Source organism: Hirundo rustica, chromosome 7, assembly GCF_015227805.2.
Source record: "Hirundo rustica isolate bHirRus1 chromosome 7, bHirRus1.pri.v3, whole genome shotgun sequence".
In the NCBI taxonomy this organism is placed as follows: Eukaryota; Metazoa; Chordata; class Aves; order Passeriformes; family Hirundinidae; genus Hirundo; species Hirundo rustica.
Window position 1 is genome coordinate 4,764,011 of NC_053456.1, and position 24,717 is coordinate 4,788,727.

Sequence of the window (24,717 nt, forward strand, 5' to 3'; positions counted from 1 at the left end):
TAAAGCAGAGGTGATGCCAGAGCTCTGTTGGCACCAGGAGAGTTTTTCAGGGCACTTGTCAGAGGTCACTGCCTGCCCATGCCCTGCCCTCTGTAGGTGAAGCTGTCTGTGTTGCATATTTGCACGTGGTACACTTTAAAGGGGGAAAAAAAAAAAAAAAAGGCATACATAGAATTAGTTTTAAGTCTTCCCTAATTGTATTTTTAATCATAAGATTGGTGACATTTACCTTTGATTGTGTCATTTTATTTCTCATTTTGTGCTTTGAGCTAGTGTTCCCCAAACTCAGAGTTGCTTCAAAATGCTTAATTAAATGAAAATGCTTATTTTCCATCACTGGATTTATAGCTACAGTCATGATAGATTAAAGAAAAAAAAAATTTAACAGTTTTTTGACAGCAATGAAGAAATATTTCAAGTCATTATATGCATTTTAAAATTCATTGTGTGCTTAAAATACAGTGAATTTATCTGTGTGCAACATGAGCTCTTTTCAAGAGTAGGCAATTACTCTTTATTGAATGCCAAACTCTAAGATCTCAAAAACAAGCTGGACAAATTTAAACCTTTTATTTCCCAGATGGGGACCTCTGAGACTGCACAGCCTTTGTGGCCTCCAGTCAAGGAGCAGTGCTCTGAAACTGGGAGGTGAGGATAAATATCCAGTTAAGGAACTGAGTAGTAGTGTGAAAAATAGATGGATAAAGAGGCTTGGAGAAAAGGTGGGAATTTAGGGGACCAAAACAAAAGTAGAATGGGTTTTCTTTTAACCTGGTCACAGATATAAAGAAAGAATGAAAAGAATTTTCAATATTTAGGAAAGAAACCTTGTGCAAGTGGAAAAATCTCAGTGTTTAACTTTATTGTACAAGTGTTCAGTGCTCTTGGGAAACTGTGATGCACCTATTAATAGCATTTAAATCTGAATATTAATATTTTGATTGGGATATATACTGTAACCAGTGATGTGACAGTGGTTTTGTGGGAGAGCACACAGAGAACCCGTGCATTTTTCTCTCTTAGTGAGTGCACATTCTGAAAAGCTAAACTTTGCCTCCTGCGTGCAAAAACCAACAGGATCCCACCAAAAATTAAAATTAAAACAAGGACTTATGAGCACAAGGCCATTCATGTGTAAAATCTAAGTCCCTTGGAGAGAATCCTTTGTACAGAAGGATGTCTGGGAAAAGGTGAAACCAAAGAACCTACACCAGTGTTTTGATAAAATCAAGCATCTTGCCTTAATTACAACAGCTGCCACTGTGGCTCTGTGGTACTGCCTGTGGCAGAGGCCTAAAACGTTGACCAGAAATGTAGAGGAGGTTTTCATAAAACCTTACCAAAACTCAGTTTCTATCAAGTTTTCTGGACATGTGTTCAGCAGAAGGCAGAACTGAGCATCCACGTTGTGTTTCTAAATTCTTGGGGTGTGTCACAGGCACAGAGAGTCCTCCACGTCTTCTGCAGCACATCAGCTTAATTCTGCCTGAGCCAAATGAGGTTATTTTGAGATTTATACTCAATAGAGTTATAAATTGTTTTATGTCAATGCAGGGCTTGGGAAATGAAAGCAAATATTTGCTGTACCTGGCAAACGAGGTAATGCCAATACATCTCTGTCGCCGGTGATGTGTTTGAGCTCCGGGCACGCTGCCTGCTCGGTGTTTAGCAAAGACCCGGCTACAAACAGATGGGGAAGGCACAGGTGTAAGAGCTAAAAAAACACTGATTTTTCTTCCTGTTTTTATACTTGTCAGTTTTGTGAGCTCACTGCTCTACACTCCAACCTGCCCACCTCTAAAAATACCGTCCTGTTGCTGAGTGCTTTGAGGAGGACGGCAATTAATGAGTATTTGTTACGAATGACTGATTAGTGACGGGATTTCTATTAGGAAAACCTGAAAAGAGGCTTAATAATATCATCCTTTTCAGTCCTTTTACCCTGTGAATTTCTGAGCTTTCTTGGATCACTGACTTCGTTACGTGGCATTAGAGAATGCATTTGAAAAACGACTGCTAATAAAGCACATGTGTATTCTGCTCTTATGGCTTCCATCTCTGTGCTTCCAGCAGAATGTGTTCCCACTCAAACTGAAACAAAGATTAATGAACATCTCATGATGTCAAGTGATCTGTTATGAGAGTTGAAGAGCTTTATGTCCAATTATTTATTTCTACACATAGCTGGTGTTTTCACAAATATATGATGGCAGTGCGCAGCTTAAAATTTTCTGAGCATTGATTTGAAGCAGCTTATCTGTTTCTGGATGTGAGGATAGCTGGATATCCTTAAGAGATTAGGAAAACACAAAATAAACACTACAGCTAGTGCTCTTCTAAGCTGCTTCCTTCAGCTGAGGTGACTCCTAAGTATGGGGAGAGCATTTTCCATAAGGAATAACCTGATATCTGGGATTTCTAGCATCAAAATTGGTTGGGCTTTTTATTTTTGTTTGTTTACAAAGAAAGTTGAATCATTTTTGTCTCTTAGAGCTTCAGAAGTCGAGGTGATAGGGAGAACTTTTTCTGTCCTACAAAAGATTTTCTGTTCTATTTTGAGGTGAACCTGAGAACTTCCACCGTTACCATGAAAAAGGAAACATCTTGGGAAAACCACGGCCACAGAAGACCTCATGTAATGTCTGGTACTCCGAAATTCAAATGTCTCCACTCTTCCAACACACCAGACAAGTGTTTGGCCACCAAATATTATCTTTTTTATAGGTTTTTTCTTTCAATGTGTAAATAAATAATTTTCATTAGAGAAGAGATGAGAAACTTTTTGCCTCGCTCCTACCTGGTTTTATTGATTTTGTTCTCTCTTCTTTTTAAATAGCAATAGAAAAATTTCAAAGTGAAATGCTGGGCGAGGTTCTCTGATGTAGAAGTAGCTGCATGGAGATTTGAATAACTCATCCAGTCAGCAACAGATTTATCCCAGCCCTTGAGGTATCTGGTACACTCTGCTGCCCTCTCACCAGAAAAATTCATGTGATCCCTCAATCACTGCCTGATAAAATATTACGCCAAAATTCCTAATGCAGAATCAATAACCAATAAGCCAAAGAAAAGCCCCACTCTCTCCAGTAAATACTGCTTTTTCATTGATTTTTTCCTCACCTTTGAAACCATCCTTAGATTTTCAGCTGTTATCTAGATACTGAGGAGAGTGCTGCCTTTTCCTAGACACCTTCAATAGCACGATGCTCAGATGGCAATTTATTTCCTGTTTACAGCTGTCTGATGCTTGCAGATTAAATGTTCCAGCCTGGGCTTTGAGTGGCAGAGTTTTGGGAGCATGTGTTGAACATACTCTGACTTATTTAATTGAGTTCAGCTCATAGCACAGCCTCAATTACTAGTTTAATTAAGAAGAAAATAAAAAAAGAAAAAAAGGAACCAAATAATAGCAGAAAGGATGGAGTTTTGCATTATAATTGAGTAGTGCTTCTGTGTTCAGAGTTCTTGGGGTTCGCCACTCGTGTGGTGAGACCTTGTCTGACTTAACAGGGATGTAGACTGTATCTCAGTGACTTGGGAAGCAATCAGGATTTCCAAAAAGAGCTGAATCCCAGGGGTTTATCCTTTTATTGGTGTAAGTTTCACAGGGATTGAGGCACCATCTGATCTGCTGTGCTGACTGTCACCGCTGCTGTCTCCCCATTATGCTTTAACAAGTGAGCACCTCCCTTGGCAGGCGCCATCAAGAATCGGGTTGAATCAAGCAATTACTGCTTGCTGAACACAGGAGCGGCTTTTTAAGGAATTTAAAGTAGTATCCTTACTGCTCTTCAGTCTTCCCTCTTTTGGAATAGAACGTGAAAAGACCAGGAGCAGATCTTTTAATAAGGTGAGAAAGGAAATGAGTGCTCTGCAGCAGGTGGTGTCTGTGTGTCCCAACCCAAGCTATCTTCTGCCTCTTCACCGAGAGCAGCGAGGAATGTGAGTGATTTTAAAGTGCTGGAGGTTGTGAGATTGTTCACTGGGGGGGTGTCAGAGGAGGACAATTATGTCGAAACAAAGTGAGGGGAAGAAAGCCCCAAGTTAATCTGTGCTCCCTTCACCTCATGCTGTTTAGAGTAAATTAACTTCTACTGCAGGTAATATACAAAGTAGATATTAATTATATTTCTGGCATCGGACAAAAATAATGTAAAAGATGTGTTTTGTTAGTGATGCCTGTAGCTGATTGCTTTTATCCTGTAAAGCAAAGAGGCAGTGCCCTGCTCCCCTCCAAATCCCACCAGGCTGTTTGCTGATGCGCTCTGTGCTGATGTCAGTGCCTATCACTTTTGTCCTAAAATAGAGAAGTTAAGCCTTCCTGACAGGTAGGCACACCATGATCTGCTTTCAGGCTGTCTGCTGCAGAGGGAATCTTCTCCTCAGACTGTATCGTCTGTTTTAATAAAAGGATCTCCATCGATACCTCTTGGGCTGCACGTGCAGCCGCCTTCCTTGTGTAGCTTCACCTCCTTTCCTGCTCTCACTCAGTGCATATCAGGTACTCAGCATTTGTATGGGAGTTTATGTTGTTTCTTCTTCTCCCAAAATGAGATCATTATTTAATTAATAAAACTAATAAGTTAAGCAGCTCTAAAATGCAACTGTACTCATTGCTGTGTGCCTGATGGCCTGGAGACCTGGGGACCAGTGCTGCTTTGAGCAAGGAAAAAGTGATTTAGTGATCATTGACATGACCAAAAGTCTGTGAGACTGAGTGACATGAGTCATAAATACGTTAGAATTCCATTTTTCATATACTATTAATGACATCAGCCATAACTTACTTCTTTGAGTTCTGAAATTGTCTTGGAATTGATAATAAAATCGGTGAGGTAGTGTGGATGGCTCAGCAGTCAGTTCATGCTGGCATAACCTAACTGCCTTGCGCATTAATATAATCCTATACTTAGCCAGAAAAGTGTTGTTTTGTTTTTATTTCCTGAAATTCTTACTACATTTTTTTTTTTCCATTTTAGTAATTTTCAGAAATTGCCTTCCTATCTAATTCTGTGTGGGGTAGATTGATATTTGAAACATTTTTACAGGGATTGTGTATCTAGCCGTCACTGGGGTGTACAAATCCCCCCTTTTTCTCCTCATTCTGCTCAGAGCCAGGGCTGCCAATACAGCTCTACATTTCTGGTGTTTCAGAAGAGTGATCAGATTTGTTTGCTGGCTTCAAAATTGCTCGTGAAATTCCTTCCCTGAGTAAGGAAATCCAGGAGCGGGTTTATTGTGGGTTGCAGGGGAAAGTGTGGGGTGAGTGTCCCATTGCTCAGTAACATGGACAGCCCAGGGCAAACCCTGAGTGCAATAGGGCAAGAGAAGTACTAAAGAGCCTTTCTTTTTTTATTTTATTTTTCAGTAATGTTTTGTGACTTTTTAGAATTCTCTCCGTGTTGAATGGGCTGTTGCATTTTGCTTTTATCCCCACAGAACAAGGAGGAGTCACAGTCTCATGGCAGAAAATCTCTGATTGATATGGATAAATAGATAGATAACCCAGTAATACCCTGAAATGATATTTATTTTGTTGTTGAATATATTGATGAAATTTTCCCATGGTTTTATGGCTTCTCTGGGGGGAGACAAGGAATTTAATTTATTTCTATCTTCGTTCGTTTGATTTCAGCTAATCCCTTCATCATTTCTGTAAACAAAGTTTTGTGCTACCACATTTTGCCAACTGCTTTAGAAAAAATGTTATAAATGGTGTGTTTGGAGCAGAAGTGGATGCTGTGCCCCTGGATCAGCTGACGGCCTCTTTAATCCCACAATTCCCACGTTGCTTCTTACAGCCTCTTATTTAATTCATTACTTCTGTTCACAACTCTGTAACAAGCACAGTGTGTTACAGATGTGGCTTTTCTAGAAATACTTCGTCGTGCCAGCACAAGTTCCACTGTTGTTGAAATGACACAAACTTCATGTGGAAAGTAGCGGCAGAGAATTCAGTAAATAAGGGTTATTCGAATGATCCGCTCTAATGAAAAGGGAAATTTCAAACCAGTGACTGACATAAATCAATATATACATATTTATCACTTTGAACATCGAATTACAGAACCTCCAGCAATTTGCTGTTACGCTCCAGTCAGTATCTAGGTATTGTTACATACCACCACATTCTGAAACTTTTTTGTCTTTTTATTCTTCTTGGCACTCAGTAAATCTTTCAGGAAAATTCTGTGCAAATATTTGGTAACTAGAGCTGAAAGCAGGAACTCTTTTTGACAACTATTTGTAGAACTTCTCTGTCATGGTAGAAATTTATTGAGTAATGTGGCAGATCATCCATGGGCTCTCAGTTGTGGAGCCTTTGGAAGTCAAAATGGAAATATTTCTGTCGTTTATATATCTGTGTTACAAACCAGCGCTCACTGGCTTTAAATCCTGAATATATGCACAGCTTTCTAGCAGCTTCATATTAGTTCTAGTAATTAGGCACTAATTACTAGTGGTGTTATAAATAATTCTGCCTCCCCACCAGGCCTTGCTGCTGTAAATTAAAGGTTAACAGATCAAGAATAGAGCAACAGCAGCAAAAGCACAAGAGCCTTCTCCGTGCTGGAATAAAACCAATTCTGTTGACAGTTAACTGAAATTGAGTTCTGCTTTGTAGCTCCTTAAAAAAAAAAAAAAATATCATGGAGATTTAAAGAGTCAGTGATCTCAGAAGAGATAAAATAATGCAAATACAATAATTCCAACCTAATTTCAAATATTACACTTCTCTATCAATGCTGGTTTGCTTTTTCTTTCTACTAACTTGATAATTTGTTGCTTATGATTTTTGTTTCAGACAAGACTTTGGTTTGAGGTTTTTTTATAAATTTAATTTGCAAGCACAATTTTGGGGAGAAAATGACTCGTTTACTCAGTAGTTAATGAGGAAGCAAAACTGCCTATTTTTACTTACTGTCAAATGCCAGGATGTGATGTGGACTCAGGTAATTCACTTGTTGCTGACATTAAATAATGCTCCATGTAGGAATTTGTAGTGGGAAGATTTTTAGCTCTGAGTCCTGCACAGAGATGTGCCATCACTGAGCCTGGTGTGGACCAGCAGCATCCAAACCAACCTCTGCAGCAGAAAATATTTGATCAGAAACTCAAGTTGTAAGTTCTAAAATTCACTTCAGAACTTGTTACTTTACCAAAAAAAAAAAAAAAAATTAAAGGACAGATATTCCTAAACAGGAACATCTAAGTGCTGGATGAGAATCTTGTTTTTATTTCATTTTGTACAGTTATAGTTTGGCAAGACACTTCCTTTTTTTTTTTTTTTTTTTTCTTGGTGATCCCTGAGTGTTTTTTATTGCTGTTCACAACAAGAATCATCAACTGGACTGGAATAATTCCCTGACCTGCAAAGTTCACTGTGTTTCCTTTCCCAAAGGAAAACCAGGCCGTAGATCAGTTCTGTCCATCGCTGCCAAGCACAAGCTGGCTCTTTTCTGTTCTACACTGTGATAAATAACCACTGGCACAATTTAAACCAGCTTAAGGATTTATTGCCTTAGTAGTGTTTGCTTGTGGAGATCAAATATTAAATGTTTTTGCTCCTCTTTGGCATCAGGTAAGATCATTAACATGCATAAACTTGACTCAAAGTAGTTTTTTTATACAAATTAGAATTTTTGTATGTATTTAAAATACAAATTTCAGGTGGGATTTTTGTGAGAACAGGGTTTTTTTACAGCCTCACCCGTTTCTTCATCCAAGATCATCTTCAGCTTTGTTGGCATTGATTATATTTAATAACCTAAATCTAACCCAAGAGCTTTGAGAGCAGGGGCACTGAGGGATGTACCAGCACAGCTGCTTCCCACAGCATTCCCAGCGTGACTTTTCCTAAATGCAGCCAAAAAAAACCCTCCAAAAACATAACAAAATCAAAACCAAAACAAACAACCCAAAGTGCACCTTAGATGAGAAAGAATAACCCAGCATCCAGCAGCAGTTCCCACAGCAACCCTGCCAGCTTCCAGCAGTGTGCAGGGCTGGGATTTTCAGAGTTTGGAGCCTCACTGCATTTAATGGTCACTGATACATCCTTCCTTGAATTTGCTGGAAAGAAAAAACAACCCAAAACAAAACCCATCCCTTCTATTGATTGTTAACTCATCATAACTTAAAATCATCAGTTTTCAGGTTCTGAAGCCTTTGGGATCTGAAGTCTCAATGTAATTCTGGCCTTTCTGCAGGTCTGCCTGGGAAGGAGCCCTGAGATTCCTAAAGCTTGCAAACTGTGGTTTTTGATTAATTTAATGTAATCCCACCTAATGATGATTATTGTAGCATTTTCTGCATAAGATGGATGAGACAGGTTCTCAAATGCCAGCTATTACTGACATTTAATCTGGTATAGGTCATCAAATACCAAGGTGGAAGAACTGTTTTAATTTATTTTTTCTCATTAATAATACATTTTAAAGAAATTAATATTGCAAAAATGTTTCCTTTTTCATTGCTTGTCACTAAGTGGAAAACGTTGGTTGACAGAAAGCACATAGGCGGAGATGAAGCACCCGGTGTTGTGATTGATGCTGGTGCTGTGGAAAACATGATTTTAAATCCCTGACAAACTGAGTGGGCCCTTTTTCCACATTTGGTAGTGCCAAATGCTCCATCCAACCCTCATTTCTCAGACTGGATTGAAAAGGCCACGTCTCAAGTTCTGGGAAGGAAAAGCCCCTGGAGAAGTGAGGCTGTGTTTGGGAAATGATGGACTCCTGTGTCTGGACAGTCATTTTTAAACAAGGGCTTGCTGCTGGTGCTGGCCTGATTTGTTCTGAGCCTGAGCTCAGCTCTAGAACAAAAGTTAAACCTTCAAACTCCACTCTGCTTCAGCATCAAGCTCCTCAGGCTGCAAGTCAAGCGCAATTTCAGGGATCTTCTTTATTCCCCTACAATCACTGAACAATTAATGAAAATATTCCCCCTTCCTCCTCCCCTGAAAAACTCCTATTTTAAAAAGTAATTTTTAATATTATCTCTTTTCAACTAAGGGAAGATGTTATTTATTAAGTGGAAGAAGCAATAGAGTCTGACTACACATAATAACATCTTGTGAAAATTAAATACCTTCAGGAAAAGTGCTGCATTATTTTTTCTGTGAAAGAGAATCTGGTAGAATAGTAAGGAAATCTTTGAAAATAAGTGTATGAATATGTGTATTCTGCTCTGTACATAAAAGAGTGAATGCAAAGAGTGTAAAAAGTCACATGGACAATTTTGATGCTCCAGAAATCATTCAAAGCAGAATAATCAAAAAATTGCACATTAAAATACGTATCTTGAGTTGAGTTTGAAGGGTAACAAATATGTCAGACCCTGAGTTGCCAGTGAAGAAAGAGTATTTTAATTTTCTATGGCAAAATTATTTCCCTGCATCTTGTACATCTGGTAAAGAAGTGGAAATGAAATGAACCATCTTAACCTCCAAAACAAGTACTCAGGATAATCCAAGAACTATTCATCATCACGTTCCAGATTTCAGTATCTCTAACATCAGTGTGTGCGTGGTTTGAATGTCAACACATATTTTATACACATATTTTATAACTACATAATGTTGGTTTTATTTTTTTTTTTTTTTTAGGGAGGGTTTATATCTACTTTTTGAAAATGTGATAGAGACTTCATAGTAGTTTTTGGATGTCACATTATGAGTCCAGATAAGGGTTGATACAAAGTCATGTAAAGGGGCACTTTGGTTATAAAATGAGTTTTTTCAGTGGATCAGCACATCGATTTGGCACAGCTGGTTTGTGATAAAATGGGAATAATCAATGTTTCTTCATTTCTATTCTAATTGATGAGCTTGCAGCTACACACGGGGAAACACATTTAGTCTGAAAGGACTGATTCCAAATTTCTGCATCTGATTTAAGTCTGAATCCTTACATTTTCCGATCAAGGGCAGTAATCTGACAAACAAATACTGATGTTCAGGGCCCTTAATGAATCCAGGAATCCATCTGCAATGTGTCTTTCATTACAAACTGACAGTTAATAAAACTTTACATGTAGTTACGGAAAAAAATGTGGCCAAAAGGGGAATATTTGATTTCCTTACTAAAAATTTTTATTGGGAATGAATTTTGAAAGCTCAGAGAACTTGCTTTTCATTCCAAAGATTACTTTGTGCACAAAATTACTCAAGGTAATTAGATGGTTTTAATGAAAAGATATTGAATTGTGTGTAGACAGAAAGCAGGTTTAAGCAAGTATAAATTTGATCTATTCCGAGGGATGCATTTTTCAGCAGTACATCCCATTGCTGTAGTCTTGATATAGGAAAAAAACCAAACAAGCAAACAAACTCTGGTGATGAGAGCATAAGACAAAAACTTCCTCTGTGATTTTATCCACAAGCAAAGCCTACAAAGTGAACATCCATTTCCCCGTGCATTTGATTTATTGCTGGTATATTCCAGGTGTGCTTTTCTTAGCGTGTGCAGCCACAGCTGCTCATAAATGGAGCAAGAAATAGAACGTGGTAGGATTGATACGGATTTATTGCGTGTTTACTCTGCATAGGGGGAAGTAGAGTTTGTGTGAGAAAATTACAACTGAAATAAAACGTTGGACAGGAACTCAGCTGTGCATCTTACTAGCCTACATCATTTCTGCAGGACCCAGAGGTGGGAGATGAGTGCACAGGAGGCATCTGCACTCTCACCCTGCAGAAAAAGCTTATTTGGGTGGAAAAAGGAGGAGGCAGTCGCTTTTAAGGATTATTATGAACTTAAAGTATGTATATTTGATTGACATCCCTAAGACAAATGAAGTGAAGGCTTTTATACCCTCTGTAGTGGAAGGGATCAACCTTGAAGAGTACCATGCAGGATTGCTGAAACAATCGTGGAGGATAGTCATAGCAATAGCGTAAACAACCCTCCTGAATTACCAAACTATGTTCACTTTATAGCACCTGAAAATTCACATTTCTGTGTCTGTAAGGAAGTGGGGGGTAGGAGGGGGGACCTGTCAATGGCAAACCAACTGAGCTTTCTAACAGGTTTATTTCTATAGATGGATGATGGACAGTGGAAATAGAAACAAACAAATTATGACAACTTGTATCTTTGGCAGCAAACCAGATTGGCTCTGTATTTAATCCATCCCCAAATTCTCAGCTACTTTCCCCATTTGCTGCTCAGGCCACCACCCCTCTTGCTGCAAATTAGAAAACTCTTGTTTGAATTGGCAATTTCCCTGTAAAGAGAAGCGTGTTTTGTTACAAATGTCCCCCCTAAGGGTTGAGTTTTGCTGATTTTTGCCTGGTTTTGTGCAGCAAGCAGTGAGTGGAGCTGGTGAGAATGAGTTGTCTGACTGGGCTTTACTTTTATCTGCAGCTCGACCCTGTGCTGCTTCCTGCCTGGCACTCTGCAGCTCTCTAAGAGAAGAAACCATTATTTTCCTCACAGGCACTCATTGCTAGATTTCCAAAATGCCAGGACCATTTGGAGCATATGTCCTCCTTTCCACTGCGGAAATCACAGAGGAACTTTAATAGAATTTCGCTGCCATGCAGCACAAAAACATCCACTCAATATTTCCTTCCAATATCAGTTAAAAAAAAAAAAAAAAAAAATAATAAGGCACATTGGTGGAGAGCCAAAGAGCTTCTAACCCCCGAAAATAGTGTGGGAAATTACCCTCCAGGTGAAGGGTGCTGCATTGTGCTGGAAAGAAGCAGAGGAAGGAGAAACCCAAATACTCAAATCCAGTGGTATTTCAGTTCCTCCCCTGGGGAAAATCTTCTCTTTGTCCCAAACCTCAGAATTGCTTTCAATGTGTGTATGTGTGTTCCAGCAAACACTCTTCAAGTGCTCTTCACAATTCTAAAATCTCTCTGGGACACTGAGGGCAGTGGATCATTTGTTACCAAAATCTGAGGGTGGCCGATTTCTTTTGCTTTAGATGTGGGTGAAAAAATAAAACTGAACCCGGAAAAAAACCTAAACATCATCAGAGGTAAAAATGCTCTTGGACCATGCTATAAAGCTGATTATTAATTATATGTGATGTCAACTAAATTGAATCATGTTCTTTTTTTTTAAATGCAGTAGAAATGAGATACAGGAGTGTGTGGCAGTCCCCTTCTGAGATTCCAGCCAGTCGATCAGCTCATCCCACAGGCTGTAAGAGAACCCCACAGGGGGATTCTGCACAATCTTTTTAATTGGGTGTTTGATCACCTCCTCTGAAGAAGAAGGTTCCTTGTTCACCCCAATCCCCATAATTTTAGTTATTCTGTTTATCCTCCAGTTAATCTGACTGGTGCCACTCAGTGCCAATGCTGTTCTCATTATGTTTTATACCAAATAAATTGCACAGCATTTCTGTTAATTCTAATTCAAACTTCTTTTGCCAACTCATAATCCTGCTCCTAAATTGGTACAAAAGCCTCTAACTTTTTGTGACTTACTCATTTTGCTATGCTCAACTGAATATCTTTGCCTTCTGTCTTGAAAATGACCCTCTCAGCGTAATTTCTGAAAATGAAACCCTGTCCTTTCTACTCATAGCTCCTGCTGAGGTGTGCTAGGAATTATTTTATTTTATTCTAGTTAGGTCATGTCCGCAGCAGTAACTTTGCCTAGGAAAGCATCCTCTTTTTCTATGTATGCACTTTATTAATTTGCTTCTTATAATATTTCATTGGTTTTTTTTGTCAAGGAGCCCCAGAATTGTGTATTTTTGCCCCCCAAACTCTTGATTGCGCTGTTGTAGAGTGTTTGGCGTCTTAGGTGCATTAGAAATCAGCAGTTTTCGATCATGCAGATGCCCAAATGGAGCTTTACAGGGAAAGCAATTCTCTCTCAGCTCATTAAATAGGCGGATTACGAAGGAGGTGACTGAAAGCTTGGAAAACAAAAGGAAGTGATGAGAGGGAAAGTTCTGGACAAAACCAGTGGTGATGAGAGGTTTGGCAGCTGAACTGAGGCAGTAACTGCCCTGCAGATGTCTCTGTAAGGAAAGAACAGCCCTTTGGAGACCGTCCTTACATATTTCTGAGGCTTGATAATGAAGGACAGATGAATCTGTGGCCACTGGTGTGAGAGCAGGGACTGGGAAGGCCACTGTCACTTTTGTCCCATGGCAGCATTCTTTTCCTCTGGAATTCGCTCTAAATATAACATTCATTGCTGGTTTTAGTCAGTGCGTTTGTCAGGGATGTTATTTTAAAATGCTGGAGAGTTATCATAGCTCAGACGTGGAGGGAATAATCCCTGTGTATTTCTTCCTAGCTGGCACCAAACTCTGGAAAACCTCCAGCCAAAACTTTTTAAGGCTGAGTTGGTAGGCTGAGGAGGGCACACGCGATATCCGGGGAGAGGATGAGTTTGTACCAGCGCTGTAATAGAGCTGTGAAAATAGCAAATGTCACACAGGGCTGGCTGAATCCCCAGCTGGTGCCGGGAGGTTGTTGGGCCGTCGTGCACACCCCGGTGAATTCCACTCCTGTGGTATTTCTCCACAAGACTAGACGACCGCCGATGGCAAAAAGAAAGAGCCTGCTCTTAGTCCGGGGGGAAAATACTGCTTTATTTTCCAGTCCTGCCCTGCTTGGCTGGAGATCTTCCCAATAGCTCGCCGGTGCCAGAGAGAGCCCAAAAATATATTCCCTCTAGCCACCCCCCGGCTCTCGCTAGCTCAGTTATTCAGGGGTTTTAGGGAAATATATTTCCAGAGAGACAGAATAAAGATTTCAAAAGAGTGGCTCTCACCCCCAGCTTCCGTCCAAGCTTTATTCTCGATGTGATGTTCCAGGAGGCCAAGGAGAGAGAGAGAGAGAGAGAACCAGGAAGAAACAGGGGTATAGCTAGTTTTGGGCCAAGGAAAGATACTGGCCCTGAGCCAATAGGGTCAGGGGTATGTATAATCGGGAAAAAAGGGTTAAACGACATGACACAGGCTTCAGGGGGATTCTGAGGGGAAAAACCATTCCTCAGAGGAACACAACAAGAGCCCGGCCCCGCCCGTCCCGGGGCTTTTTCCCCAGGGGGCAGGGCCCAGAGGCAGGGACAAGACACCACCCAATAAAGGAGAAGTGGCAGTGGAAGAGAGGTTACAGATGAGTAAGGAAAAACCACGTGATACAGATTACAAATCCGATAAAACACAATATAAACCAAATTAATGCATTACGACACACTCTGGAACTGCAAACCCAGTGCTGGCCATGCTTGCTCAATCACTGACCAAAAACTGGAATAACTGCACAGACGGGCAGCAGAAAGAGCCTGTCTCACCAGAGGAGGAAATCTGCCTGCCCTTGCTTATCTCCAGCTGCTAGGCAGAGGGAGAGAATTTTACTTCCATCGAGAAATATCCGCTGGGGAGGAGGACAGGTGAAAATAGCTGTTTAAGCCAAATAAGCTGCTGCAGAAATCAGTCTGTGTAATTCAGCCTGGAAGATATCATCATTAGTTATTAGATGTAGATTCCTGACTGCTGGAACCATTCTGGAAGAGTCAAAACAACCAAATATTTTTCTGAGTTTAAATGCCTGCAAAGCACCAGAACTTGATGAAGAATATTCCCCTTTTTGTTGTTGTTTAACTACAGGCAGAATTCAGAATTTCCACGCATGAAGTCTATAGCTTTCAAAAGATAACACGCCTTAATAAATTTTATTTTAGTGTCAACATTTTTCGTGTTGCAGCAGCCTCAATTAGCATCCTCCCTGGCAGTCCCAGGAAATGAAGGCTGTAATGAACTCAGCGCTCTCTGTCAGAGCCTGTCCTTGGGGTCACCCAAGCCCTGAGCTTGAGTTCTGCAGGGACATGCACACGGTCAGTTTTCCTCCCAAAATTGCTCTGTGAATGGATAAAAGATTTCATTGCCCTCTGCTGAAAATGGAGAGGCAAACCCAGCACCATTTGTGAGCAGAAAAATTAGCCTTGAGCTGAAATAAATACTGTACAGTGCGTCCTTTAGAGCTCCCCAGGCAAAGGAAATACCGGGTAATTGTGGGTCAGCTTCTGGTGTTAGAAATGCAATTCTGGTTTAAACCTCACTCTAAAAATCTGCATTAGTCTTTAAATGCAGAATTGTGTTTCAAGATTACACGATAAAGCCTTTAATTTCCTCAATTTAGTTTTCAGAGTGCTTTGATCATGCAGCAGCATTTAGGCAACTTCTTCCTTGTTCTTTTACTTCTTCCTTTAATTATAAAGTTTCATTGTTTTCCATCTCCAGGAGAAGATTAATGATTTTTATAGTAAAAAGAGTGCCATTTACATGATAGCTTCCAGAAGGGATGTTATTATAAGACATGTATCGAGGAAAAAAAGAAATTACCAGAAAGCTGGAGCAGCCTTTTAGATATTCTTAATTCTTAGATATTCCTTACTGGATCCATTTGTTATTGGCATACAAACACTTTATTTCTTGTCTGATCTGAAAAGAAATCTCGTTATAAAAGGCTAATAGTTCTATTTTTTTAACTTGTGCTTTAATCTGTAGAAATGTTAAATTATTAATAAAGCTGAACACTGTGCAGTAGAGTCAGTCTGAAGTCAAACTTCAGATTTTTGTAGCTGCTGTGTCTCTGGATGTGTATTTACAAATGTGTGTGTGTTTACATATTTATATATTTAAATATAAATATATATTTGTATATTTATATATTTATAAATTTTATATTTATATATATATTTTTATATATATTTATGTATTTATAAAAAAATTTATTTGTGAGTTTCTGATCACAGCATACCTAGTTGGTTCTATGATTCCAAAAGGATCTTTATTTGAATTACTGAATCTTGAAGTACAAAGTTCCATCAAATAACATAAATCAAATCTCCAGAAGCACAGATTGTAGTCTGGAGTGCATGTAACATTTTAACAACTTATTTTAAATACATAGGTGTTGGCCTTGTTATTTCTAATGATATGAATACAGACATAAATAAGTGTGTATACTGCTATATGCACACTTGTTTTTTCCTTCCTGTTTTCATTCCAAATTACTTTTGCTTTTCAGGCATGATTTTTACTTTGCAGATATTCTGTGCTAGGGACATTTTGATTTATATAGACCTGAATGTTAAGTGTGTGTTTTTAAATATATTCTTAGAGTACAGCTGGGATAAAGAATGACAATGAAGGACAGGACAGGAACTCAGAATTATTCTGATAAATAGAAATCCCTGTCAGGAATGGAGTCATCCCTCAGGAATGCTATAGGTAAAGTTTATTCTGCCTTATGGCCTGGTGATGGACTACATGACCTTTCAGATTCTTCTCCAGCCCTATTTTATGATTCTGAGATCAATTCATCTTGGCATTTGACAGCTCCTGCACACAGACTACAAATTATTCTAATGCTTTTACTTTTTGTAAAAGTAGCTGTGTTGTTTGGTTTCTTTTTTTTTTTCTAATTTTCAATTTTTGCACTTGAAACACTTTAACTACCTTTAAAGTGTTTTCTTATTTATTTGATGACTAAAAGTAAAGGATATGGGTTTCATTCTGCTGTTCAGCAAATAGCCTAAAACTGGATTTTTATGAGAGGTTACAAGGCTATAAATTACTGTTCTGTCACATAAAGATATCTGAAGTTTTATGTGCTGTTGATCCAAAGTTATTCCCATTGGTGGTAATAACTAGGAGATAATTCACTTTGTTTGGATAATGAAATCCTGGTTCTCCAAGTAGTTTTAGTAACATTCAGCCTGGAATCAGATTATTCTTTACAGCATGTTAAAGTCATGGCAAGGTGGTCTTCAGCCTGCAAGTGTAATTTGTTCTCACAAGTAGGTAATCCTGTTAAAAATATTGTCAGGTTAATCAAAATTGATTTGCGTGGTTTAAACCCAGTGAATGCTAATCAAGTATCAGGTTAGGGAGATTTAGCAGCAGTTTTAAGCCTTTGATAGTTTCCCATTATTCCTGGTTGGAATGACTCACTGGGTTTGTGGAAGCCTGAACACCTTTCCAAGGCTGGAGACAAATGTACTGCAGACTAAAGCATCTCATCTCAAGAAATTGATGTTGAAACACCTAACAGTGGGGATCCCTGTATTTGTTATAACATAACTGTTACAATAACTGTTCCCCAGACAACCTTGAGTGCTTTGTGCTTTTGTCACTGTTATCTCTAACTATCCTACTACTTTTTAGAAATAATGGTTTAAATGAATTTAAGATCGTAATTTTAGAGTATTACGTCATGTATCTCCTTTATAAGAAAATGCATTTCAGACTTCAGTGCTTTACATTTGAAAGACAGTTCTGTGTAATTGTTAATTTGTTAGAAGATACGGTGAATTTTTAAAAATAATTATGTGCTTATCAATATGGGGTATATAGGAAATTGAAATGGCAAAGAACAAAAACTTCCTTTTCCCAGAGCCAGCAGGAACTTTGCACTCTGCTCACACCCTTTAAAACTTACATCTTATTTTCTTTCAACAGAAAGCTCTTCTTTACAGACTACGGGAATGCTGCCAAGGTGGAGAGATGTGACATGGATGGAATGAACAGGACGTGGATAGTAGACTCGAAAATTGAACAGCCAACTGCTCTGGCACTAGACCTCATCAATAAATATGTGTACTGGCTTGACATATATCTGGAGAGTGTGGAAGTTGTTGACTATCAGGGGAGAAGGAGGCAAACAATAACTAAAGGCAGACAAGTAGGTATTTATTTGCAAATCGGTAAAAAGGAATTATGTCAATAAATGGATGCACATAATGCTAGCAGCTCAGGAATTTCATAGTTTTTCACCTTTTTAGTTCAGATGTGTTAGAATTTAAAAGATCCATCTGCATGTTTTGTTTTATCTGCAATTTAGCAGTTTTGCAACCTTATGAATGTTTCCATGCGGTGTCTCATTAACAATGCACCCTGTAAGTCACCGTTGTTAAAGACTTCAGGAGGGAAAATCTGGGGTGGAAAGGTGCAGGGAGATAAATCATTAATGACAAGATGTCCTTACCCACTCAGGAAGCAGAGACTAACAGGCTCAATAATGTGAAATAGAATAGCAAAAGCTGTTCACCCATTCAGAATAATCTGGATGCCCTTAAATCTTATTTTTTGTTGATGGCAGTGATGTTTTTCACAGCTGATCCTGATGTTCAGAGTCACAAATACAAACTCTGAGACTGTGAGTCTGAGCAGGAGCATTTCAGTCCATTAGCTGGGAGAGTGGAAGAGTTCTCTGGCAGTTGTGAGTTTTATGTAAATCCAGGGAAAATCAGCAAAGACCAAACTGCTCTGGTCACTACTTGGACTGCCAGGGCTGGTGTGGGCACCACGTTTCCTTCTATTTCTGCCTGAGTTGAAACAGGGAACGTAAAAAAGTGCAAGCAGGATAAACGTTTTACCCATTCTTCTGCCATTTGTTGCTTCCAAGTAATCAGTGTTTACCAAGATGCAACTGGTTAGTCTGTTAACTGAAAACAGGCAGAAATGTGACAAAAAGCAATTTAAGTGGTGGTTTAGCAAACACTTTCTTATTTTTTGCCAAACTCTCCCCAGTCTGTAACCAGTTCTGGAACAAGAAGTCTTGAAAACTTTTTTTGTTGTTTTTGTTTGGTTTTGGTTTTGTATTTGTTTTTGTTTTAAGTAACATTTTGGAATATATACTTAAAAAGCTAAAATAATTTTCAGAATCCATTAACGAATAACTTTAAAGACTTGTAACCAAGTTGTACTGGTGTCATAGGAGAGGTGGTTGTTCTTCCTCTTGCTGAAATTTAGATTCAAAAGATGATACTTTTTCGAGTTCAGAGTGATTCTTCTCAAAACTAGCTAAAAAATGAGATCTCTGTTTTTTCATATGGGAGAAGGGTATTAAAAAATTTGGCCTCTCACTGTTGTCACAAATGGTACCGATTTTCTTCCCTCAAATGAGGAATTGGTAATTTCAGTATGTTTTGTGCTGCATATGCCATGATCTAGAATGACTGTTTCTTCAAATTACTCCTCATTAGTCCAAGGAAACAGAGGACCACAAAATTGTTCCCAAGAATTTTTAAGGACTAAAGTTTATAATGTAAGTACAAACATATCAAAGATGTGCTTTCCAAACCAAACTGGATTCTGTAATGGAAAGCCTGTGTGGCTTTCAAAGGACAAGCCAGTAATGTTTGCACTCATACACAGGATTGCTGGAAAGCTTCAGGAGGTGTAAAAAAACCAACAAATTAAAAAATAGATACAAATAATTAGATCATTATAAAATGCAAAGCAAAAAGAGGCACATAGTTTTAATAGTTTTAATAAAGAAAATGTCTCATGGGAGTTAAATGATAAAGATTTAAACTGAGTACAAATGGAAATAGGGAAGAAAGCATTGTAATTCAGGGGAGAATTCCACAGTTTGGTACAAATGCCTCTATTTTCAAGGCTCTTTTCTTGTCCATCTTACCATAATTGCATTGAATTTCTATTGGATCCTAATCAAACCCTTCCAATGATGTCAATTATTATTCCTTTTCCTGAGTGAAGACAGAATACAAGTCTTGGCCAGTCTTGGCCAACTGTGGTATAATTTCCAGAATGACTGAAATGCTTGATGCACAACAAGGTTTTTTTGTTTGGGTTGGTTTTTGGTGACGTATGTCTGAACTTGTGAGCGAATGAGATAAGTAAATACTTTGTGGTGAGCAATTGAATGATTAAAGTAATAAGATATTCAGCCTGTGAATATCTGAACAGCTGCCAAAAATTCTCTTTAATTTGCTCTATTTTCAGAATTGCCAGTGAGATATTTTGCATTTTCTAAACCTATAAATCAAGCGCGGCCTCTAAACACTTTGTGTTTGAGCTGTGATTATCTAACTGCTATTAGGGAATTTTAAATCGATGTGCCCAGACACATCAGAGATTATCACAATCTTAGAAGTTACTTTTTGATAAACAAGCACTGCCAAGTGGCCGCCACCACATTCAAAGACACCAACACCAGAGGAACACAGCAGAGCTGACAGAATTGGTTTATGTCTTATGTTCTCAAGAAAATATTCAGCAGGCATATCTTGCGCCATTTGCCCTGATTTGATCATAAAATGATTTTAAAAAGTGGATAATTTACATCTATGAACTGTGTTTTAAATTTCTAGGTTTGCTATATATATTAGTTAATAATGGTTAATTTATCTTAGTTACTATTAGTTAATGATCATTAGTAAATACTAAAGTAGCTGTTGCATTTCAAGAATGTAGAAGACTTTAATTTAAAATTCAGAGAAACTGGGGCACTGGTAGAGTAAATTAATTTAGATTGCTAAATAATTGCATTTTCTACCTTTCTTCTACAAAGCTTTTCTAATTATAAATTTCAGACTACAAGAATGCGAACTACACTTTTAGTGTAATTTGTGTTTAATATTTACAAATACTCAGAAAACCTTTTGTACAGTTTATCACATACAATTCACAGTAGCATTTGATGTTTACAACTCACAGATATGCCTAAAGTATTGAGCTAAAATAATGATACCATTTGTTTCTTTTGCAGATTAGGCATCTTTGTGGTTTGGCGGTATTTGAAAACTATTTATATACAATTAATTCAGATAACTTCAGCATTTTACGAATAAACAGATACAATGGTACTGATGTTCAGGCCCTTGCTAGGCTGGACAATGCTAAAGAGATCCGTGTGTATCAGAAAAGAACTCAAGCAGCAGGTAAGATCAACTTTCCTCTCTCTAGAAAACACAAAACCAGATATTGGGAACAAACTCTTTGGAAAACCTCCAGCCAAAACTTTTTAAGACTCAATTGTTAGACTGAGGAGAGGACATGTCATAGCGGTTGTGGTTGTGTGCTTGAAAAGGTCCTACCAGAAAAAAAATAAATCTGAAGGCTGAGTGAATTTTTTTTTCCTTGTGGCACAGCACTCTATTGCTTGAGCTGCCTAGTTTTCTGTGTGGTTGTTGCCCCATTTCCTGTGTCTCTAAGCTCCCAATTCACCCCCTTTTTTGAGAATTCAGTTTGAGAACTTCCCAAGAGCCCTTGCTCTGCACGTCGTGACGCTCAGCACCCTGAGGATTGAACACCTTCAGAATTGTTGGATGGCCAATGCTGTCCACATGCCTCAGGTCTCAGACGTCAGAGATTCCTGTTATCTCTGGGGCTGCTTTTCAGACAGACTCCACAGCTCAGGTGAGCTCCTGTCTTTGGGGCTGCCAAAAAGACACGGAGGTGTGGGCAGCCAAGCTGCTGAGCTGCCAGCACAGCACCAAGAGAGGGAAATGCTGACAGTGTTTTCTTAATTTGTGTGAATATCAGCTTTGTTATCTGTGAAAGTGATCTTTATTTTCATCTAGAATGAAAAACTCTTTTATCTCAGAATTTTGTTGTGAAACAGCAATTTCTGATGTGCACAGTCCTGTATGACTGGGATCTGTTCACACGCCTTCTGTATGCAGAATTGTGGGAACTTTGTGCAAAGGTAGCAAGGTTTAAAATGTCTACAGTGATGCTTTATGGGAATTTTTTTGATGTGACTGATAACAATAAGTTGTTGCCGTGACCGCTTAGACAGAAAAGCCAACACATCAATTCTCAATGTCGATGTTTCTAAACAGAATGGCTGCTTCTGGAGAAGTTTCTGAAGTGGGAACAAACTCTAAATTGATGTAGAGTGGGTGAACTAATTTTCACCCTGGAGCTGAGGACATTGATTTGCAGATGTCAATGTCTGAAGGAGGCTGCAAAGACTCTTTCTTTGCTATTATCATCCCACTTGTACTCCTGCGGGAGTCGGAGAGGTTGAGTAGAGGAGAGACATGAGCACGGTGTAATCTTTTATTACATCCTGTGATTACTGCACTCCTCCTTTTGTTTTGAATGGACATGTTTGTTGCTTGTCAAGATTCTCTGTAAAAGCTGTCTCAGGTTGGCAGAGTTTCTGTATTACCTTTAACCTTATCGACCCTATACCATTTGATTGCTTTCTTTTATTAAAAAAACCCCAAAACTGAAGAGCTTGAGGTAAAGTCAGAAGAACAGAACACTTTTTTGAGCTAAAAGACTCTATTCTGTTTTAAACCAGCTAAGTAAATGTAAGATATCCTGGTAGATTTTGTTTTCTCAGCATATTGCCCTAAATAGTTAAAAAAACCCAAACAACTGGCCTGCTGATATAGAATTGTACATTTGGAAGTATGTAATCAAGGGAGAGGAAGTATTTGTTTTCTTTGCCTGGATTTATATCCCAACTGTACAAATCTTCACCTCAACCCTGGAAGTGTTCAAGGTTGGATGGGGCTTAGAACATCCTAGTCTAGTGGAAGGGGTTTGGAATAAAATGGGCTCTCAGGTTCCTTCCAACCCAAACTGTTCTGTGGTTCAATAAATATGGAAAAATTCTGCAGGGCTTGTTCTGTTCTTTAGTTTCAGCATCCATATCTGCCCAGAAAGCTGCTGTCTAATGCACTTGAAGGAATACCAGGCTGTTTGAGCATGGCATGCTCTCTGTTCTCAGAAAACCCCAGCCAACCAAATGAACCAAAGCAGCAAATGGAAAAGGGGAGAAGTGCAAGCACCAGGCAGGTGCTGCCCAACAAATGTACAGGAGCTTATTCACAAAGGGGAGCATGACTTGATAGCCCTGGGCGTTACTGGCCTGGCCTAGATGATGTCCTGGGGCGACTTTATAATGCTTGTATCCCAAATTTTCCATTGTGTTCATGCTGGATGTTAAGTTCTGCACTTTTAACACTGGTTCTGAGAGCGAAGGGGGAGGAAAAACGTCTTTAAAAAACACCTTCCTTAGCAGTTACATTCTGGGGAAAGACTTACTGTGACACAAATCCCCTTTCTTTATGTATTTTTTCACTCTCTAACCTTGCTCCATGCTGATGCGTGCAATTGTCTTACCTTCAACGTGTCTGAGTGCTGTTTTCCTTTCTCCCCTCGCCGTAGTCAGAAGCCACGCGTGTGAAGCGGACCCGCTCGGAATGCCGGGGGGATGCTCCCACATCTGCCTGCTCAGCACCAGCTACAAAGCACGCACCTGTCGCTGCAGGACTGGCTTCATCCTGGGCAGCGATGGCAGGTCATGCAAAAGTATGTTCTGGAAATCTGCCAGGCAGGAATAATCCAGGGGGTAGTTCTGGGTGTTCTCTAGCAAATCCCACGGGCTGCTTTGGGGTAAAGTTTGTTTCTAATGTGTACCCGATGCTTTGTTCACGTGCTCCCTTCATTCCCTTAAAATTGTTTGATTTGGCTTAGTTCACAGGTGGGACAGGTTAAACCTGGGATGCTCAAAGAATACTACAAATTATGTCATATTTTGCATTAATCAGCCCCACTCTTTATTTATATGCCATACATTTTCACAGCTCAAAAGTACTGGAATGCTGCTTAATAGTTTGTCACATCTAATTTGCACCCAATCAACTCAGAGCACAAAGCAGAACGTTCATGTGAACAAATCAAGGTTTTTCTCGGAATACTTTGTGAAAGCAAATGTGATTTGTGTAGATTGTGTACACATAACGTAACATTACATGTGCGCAATCTACAGTCACCTACAGCCAGTGGGAGTTTTGGGGAATGCCTGGTTTTCACCTGGTTTTTCTGTTACACGGTGTTGGTTTAGTTCAGATAGAAGACATGCAGTTAGATACTGTGATGGATGCTGGTAGATGGATTTATTTGACCTCAGTCAAACTTGATGCAGTTTTCACTGACAATTCCATCAAAAAACCCTGAGAGGTAGTGGGGAAAGTATATAGAGAATTTTAATAGGTATATTGATAGCATTAAGCCTCTAAGGATATCTATAATTACCTTTAAGGAAAGAAAATCGCTTTGCTAAGCTTCAGTTGTTTGTAATCAACTTAATTGTTTAAACTGTAAAAATCTCAGAAATACGAATTATTGATATCCATGTTTTCTACCTCAGTTGGAAAGAACAGAGTATGTTGGTTTGTTGTATTCCTTTAAATCTGAAAGAAATTTAATCTTTTTTGTTGTTTGATTCTGAGAAACTTATGGTAGGAAAAAAGTGGTTTGTATATGCTGAGGTTCATGGTGTTGTTAGATTTTAAGATCTTCAGTCGTGGTTTATATTACCTTGATATTTAACAGCTTCAGTCGTGGTTTATATTACCTTGATAAATCCTAATGAATTGTAAAATTAAATGTCTACAGAACTGTATATGTCCACAGCAGATGCAGAGCTATTCTGTGATATACAACTGCTTTTTCTGGGTGAACTTTTACACAAAAAAATAATTGGATGGAAGCACTTCACTGAAGTAACTTGTGGAATTAGCTAGATTTTTATTATTATTATTATTTTAATCTAGATACCTCCAGAATTTATGAAAGTTTAATTTTTGGTGTCGAATAAGGCTCCTGCTCCCCACTAATTATGCCAGTTAATTAAACAGGGACATTATGCACTGCGAAGAAGATTAGGCTGCATCAGTTGTTTATGTTTGTAATCTTTCTTTTGCAGGACCAAAGAATGAATTGTTTCTTTTTTATGGGAAGGGACGGCCGGGAATAATCCGGGGAATGGACCTGAATACCAAAGTGTCTGATGAGTACATGATCCCCATAGAGAACCTGGTCAACCCTCGTGCTCTGGACTTTCACGCTGAAACCAATTACATTTACTTTGCTGACACCACCAGTTTCCTAATTGGACGGCAGAAAATTGATGGCACAGAGCGAGAAACAATCCTCAAAGACGGTAGGTGCTGCTCAGTGATGGTGACG

At 38.9% G+C, this 24,717-nt stretch overlaps 1 protein-coding gene across 1 annotated transcript in view; it reads left to right on the plus strand.

Annotated features, from left to right (window-relative positions):
- LRP1B (LDL receptor related protein 1B) overlaps nucleotides 1–24,717 on the plus strand; it is a 498,089-nt gene that overhangs the window by 247,235 nt on the left and 226,137 nt on the right. Inside the window, exons 8-11 of the mRNA XM_058421333.1 lie at nucleotides 17,443–17,665; nucleotides 20,498–20,669; nucleotides 22,912–23,055; nucleotides 24,455–24,691. Coding sequence (XP_058277316.1) covers nucleotides 17,443–17,665; nucleotides 20,498–20,669; nucleotides 22,912–23,055; nucleotides 24,455–24,691 — 776 coding nt within the window. The remainder of the gene's footprint in view (nucleotides 1–17,442; nucleotides 17,666–20,497; nucleotides 20,670–22,911; nucleotides 23,056–24,454; nucleotides 24,692–24,717) is intronic.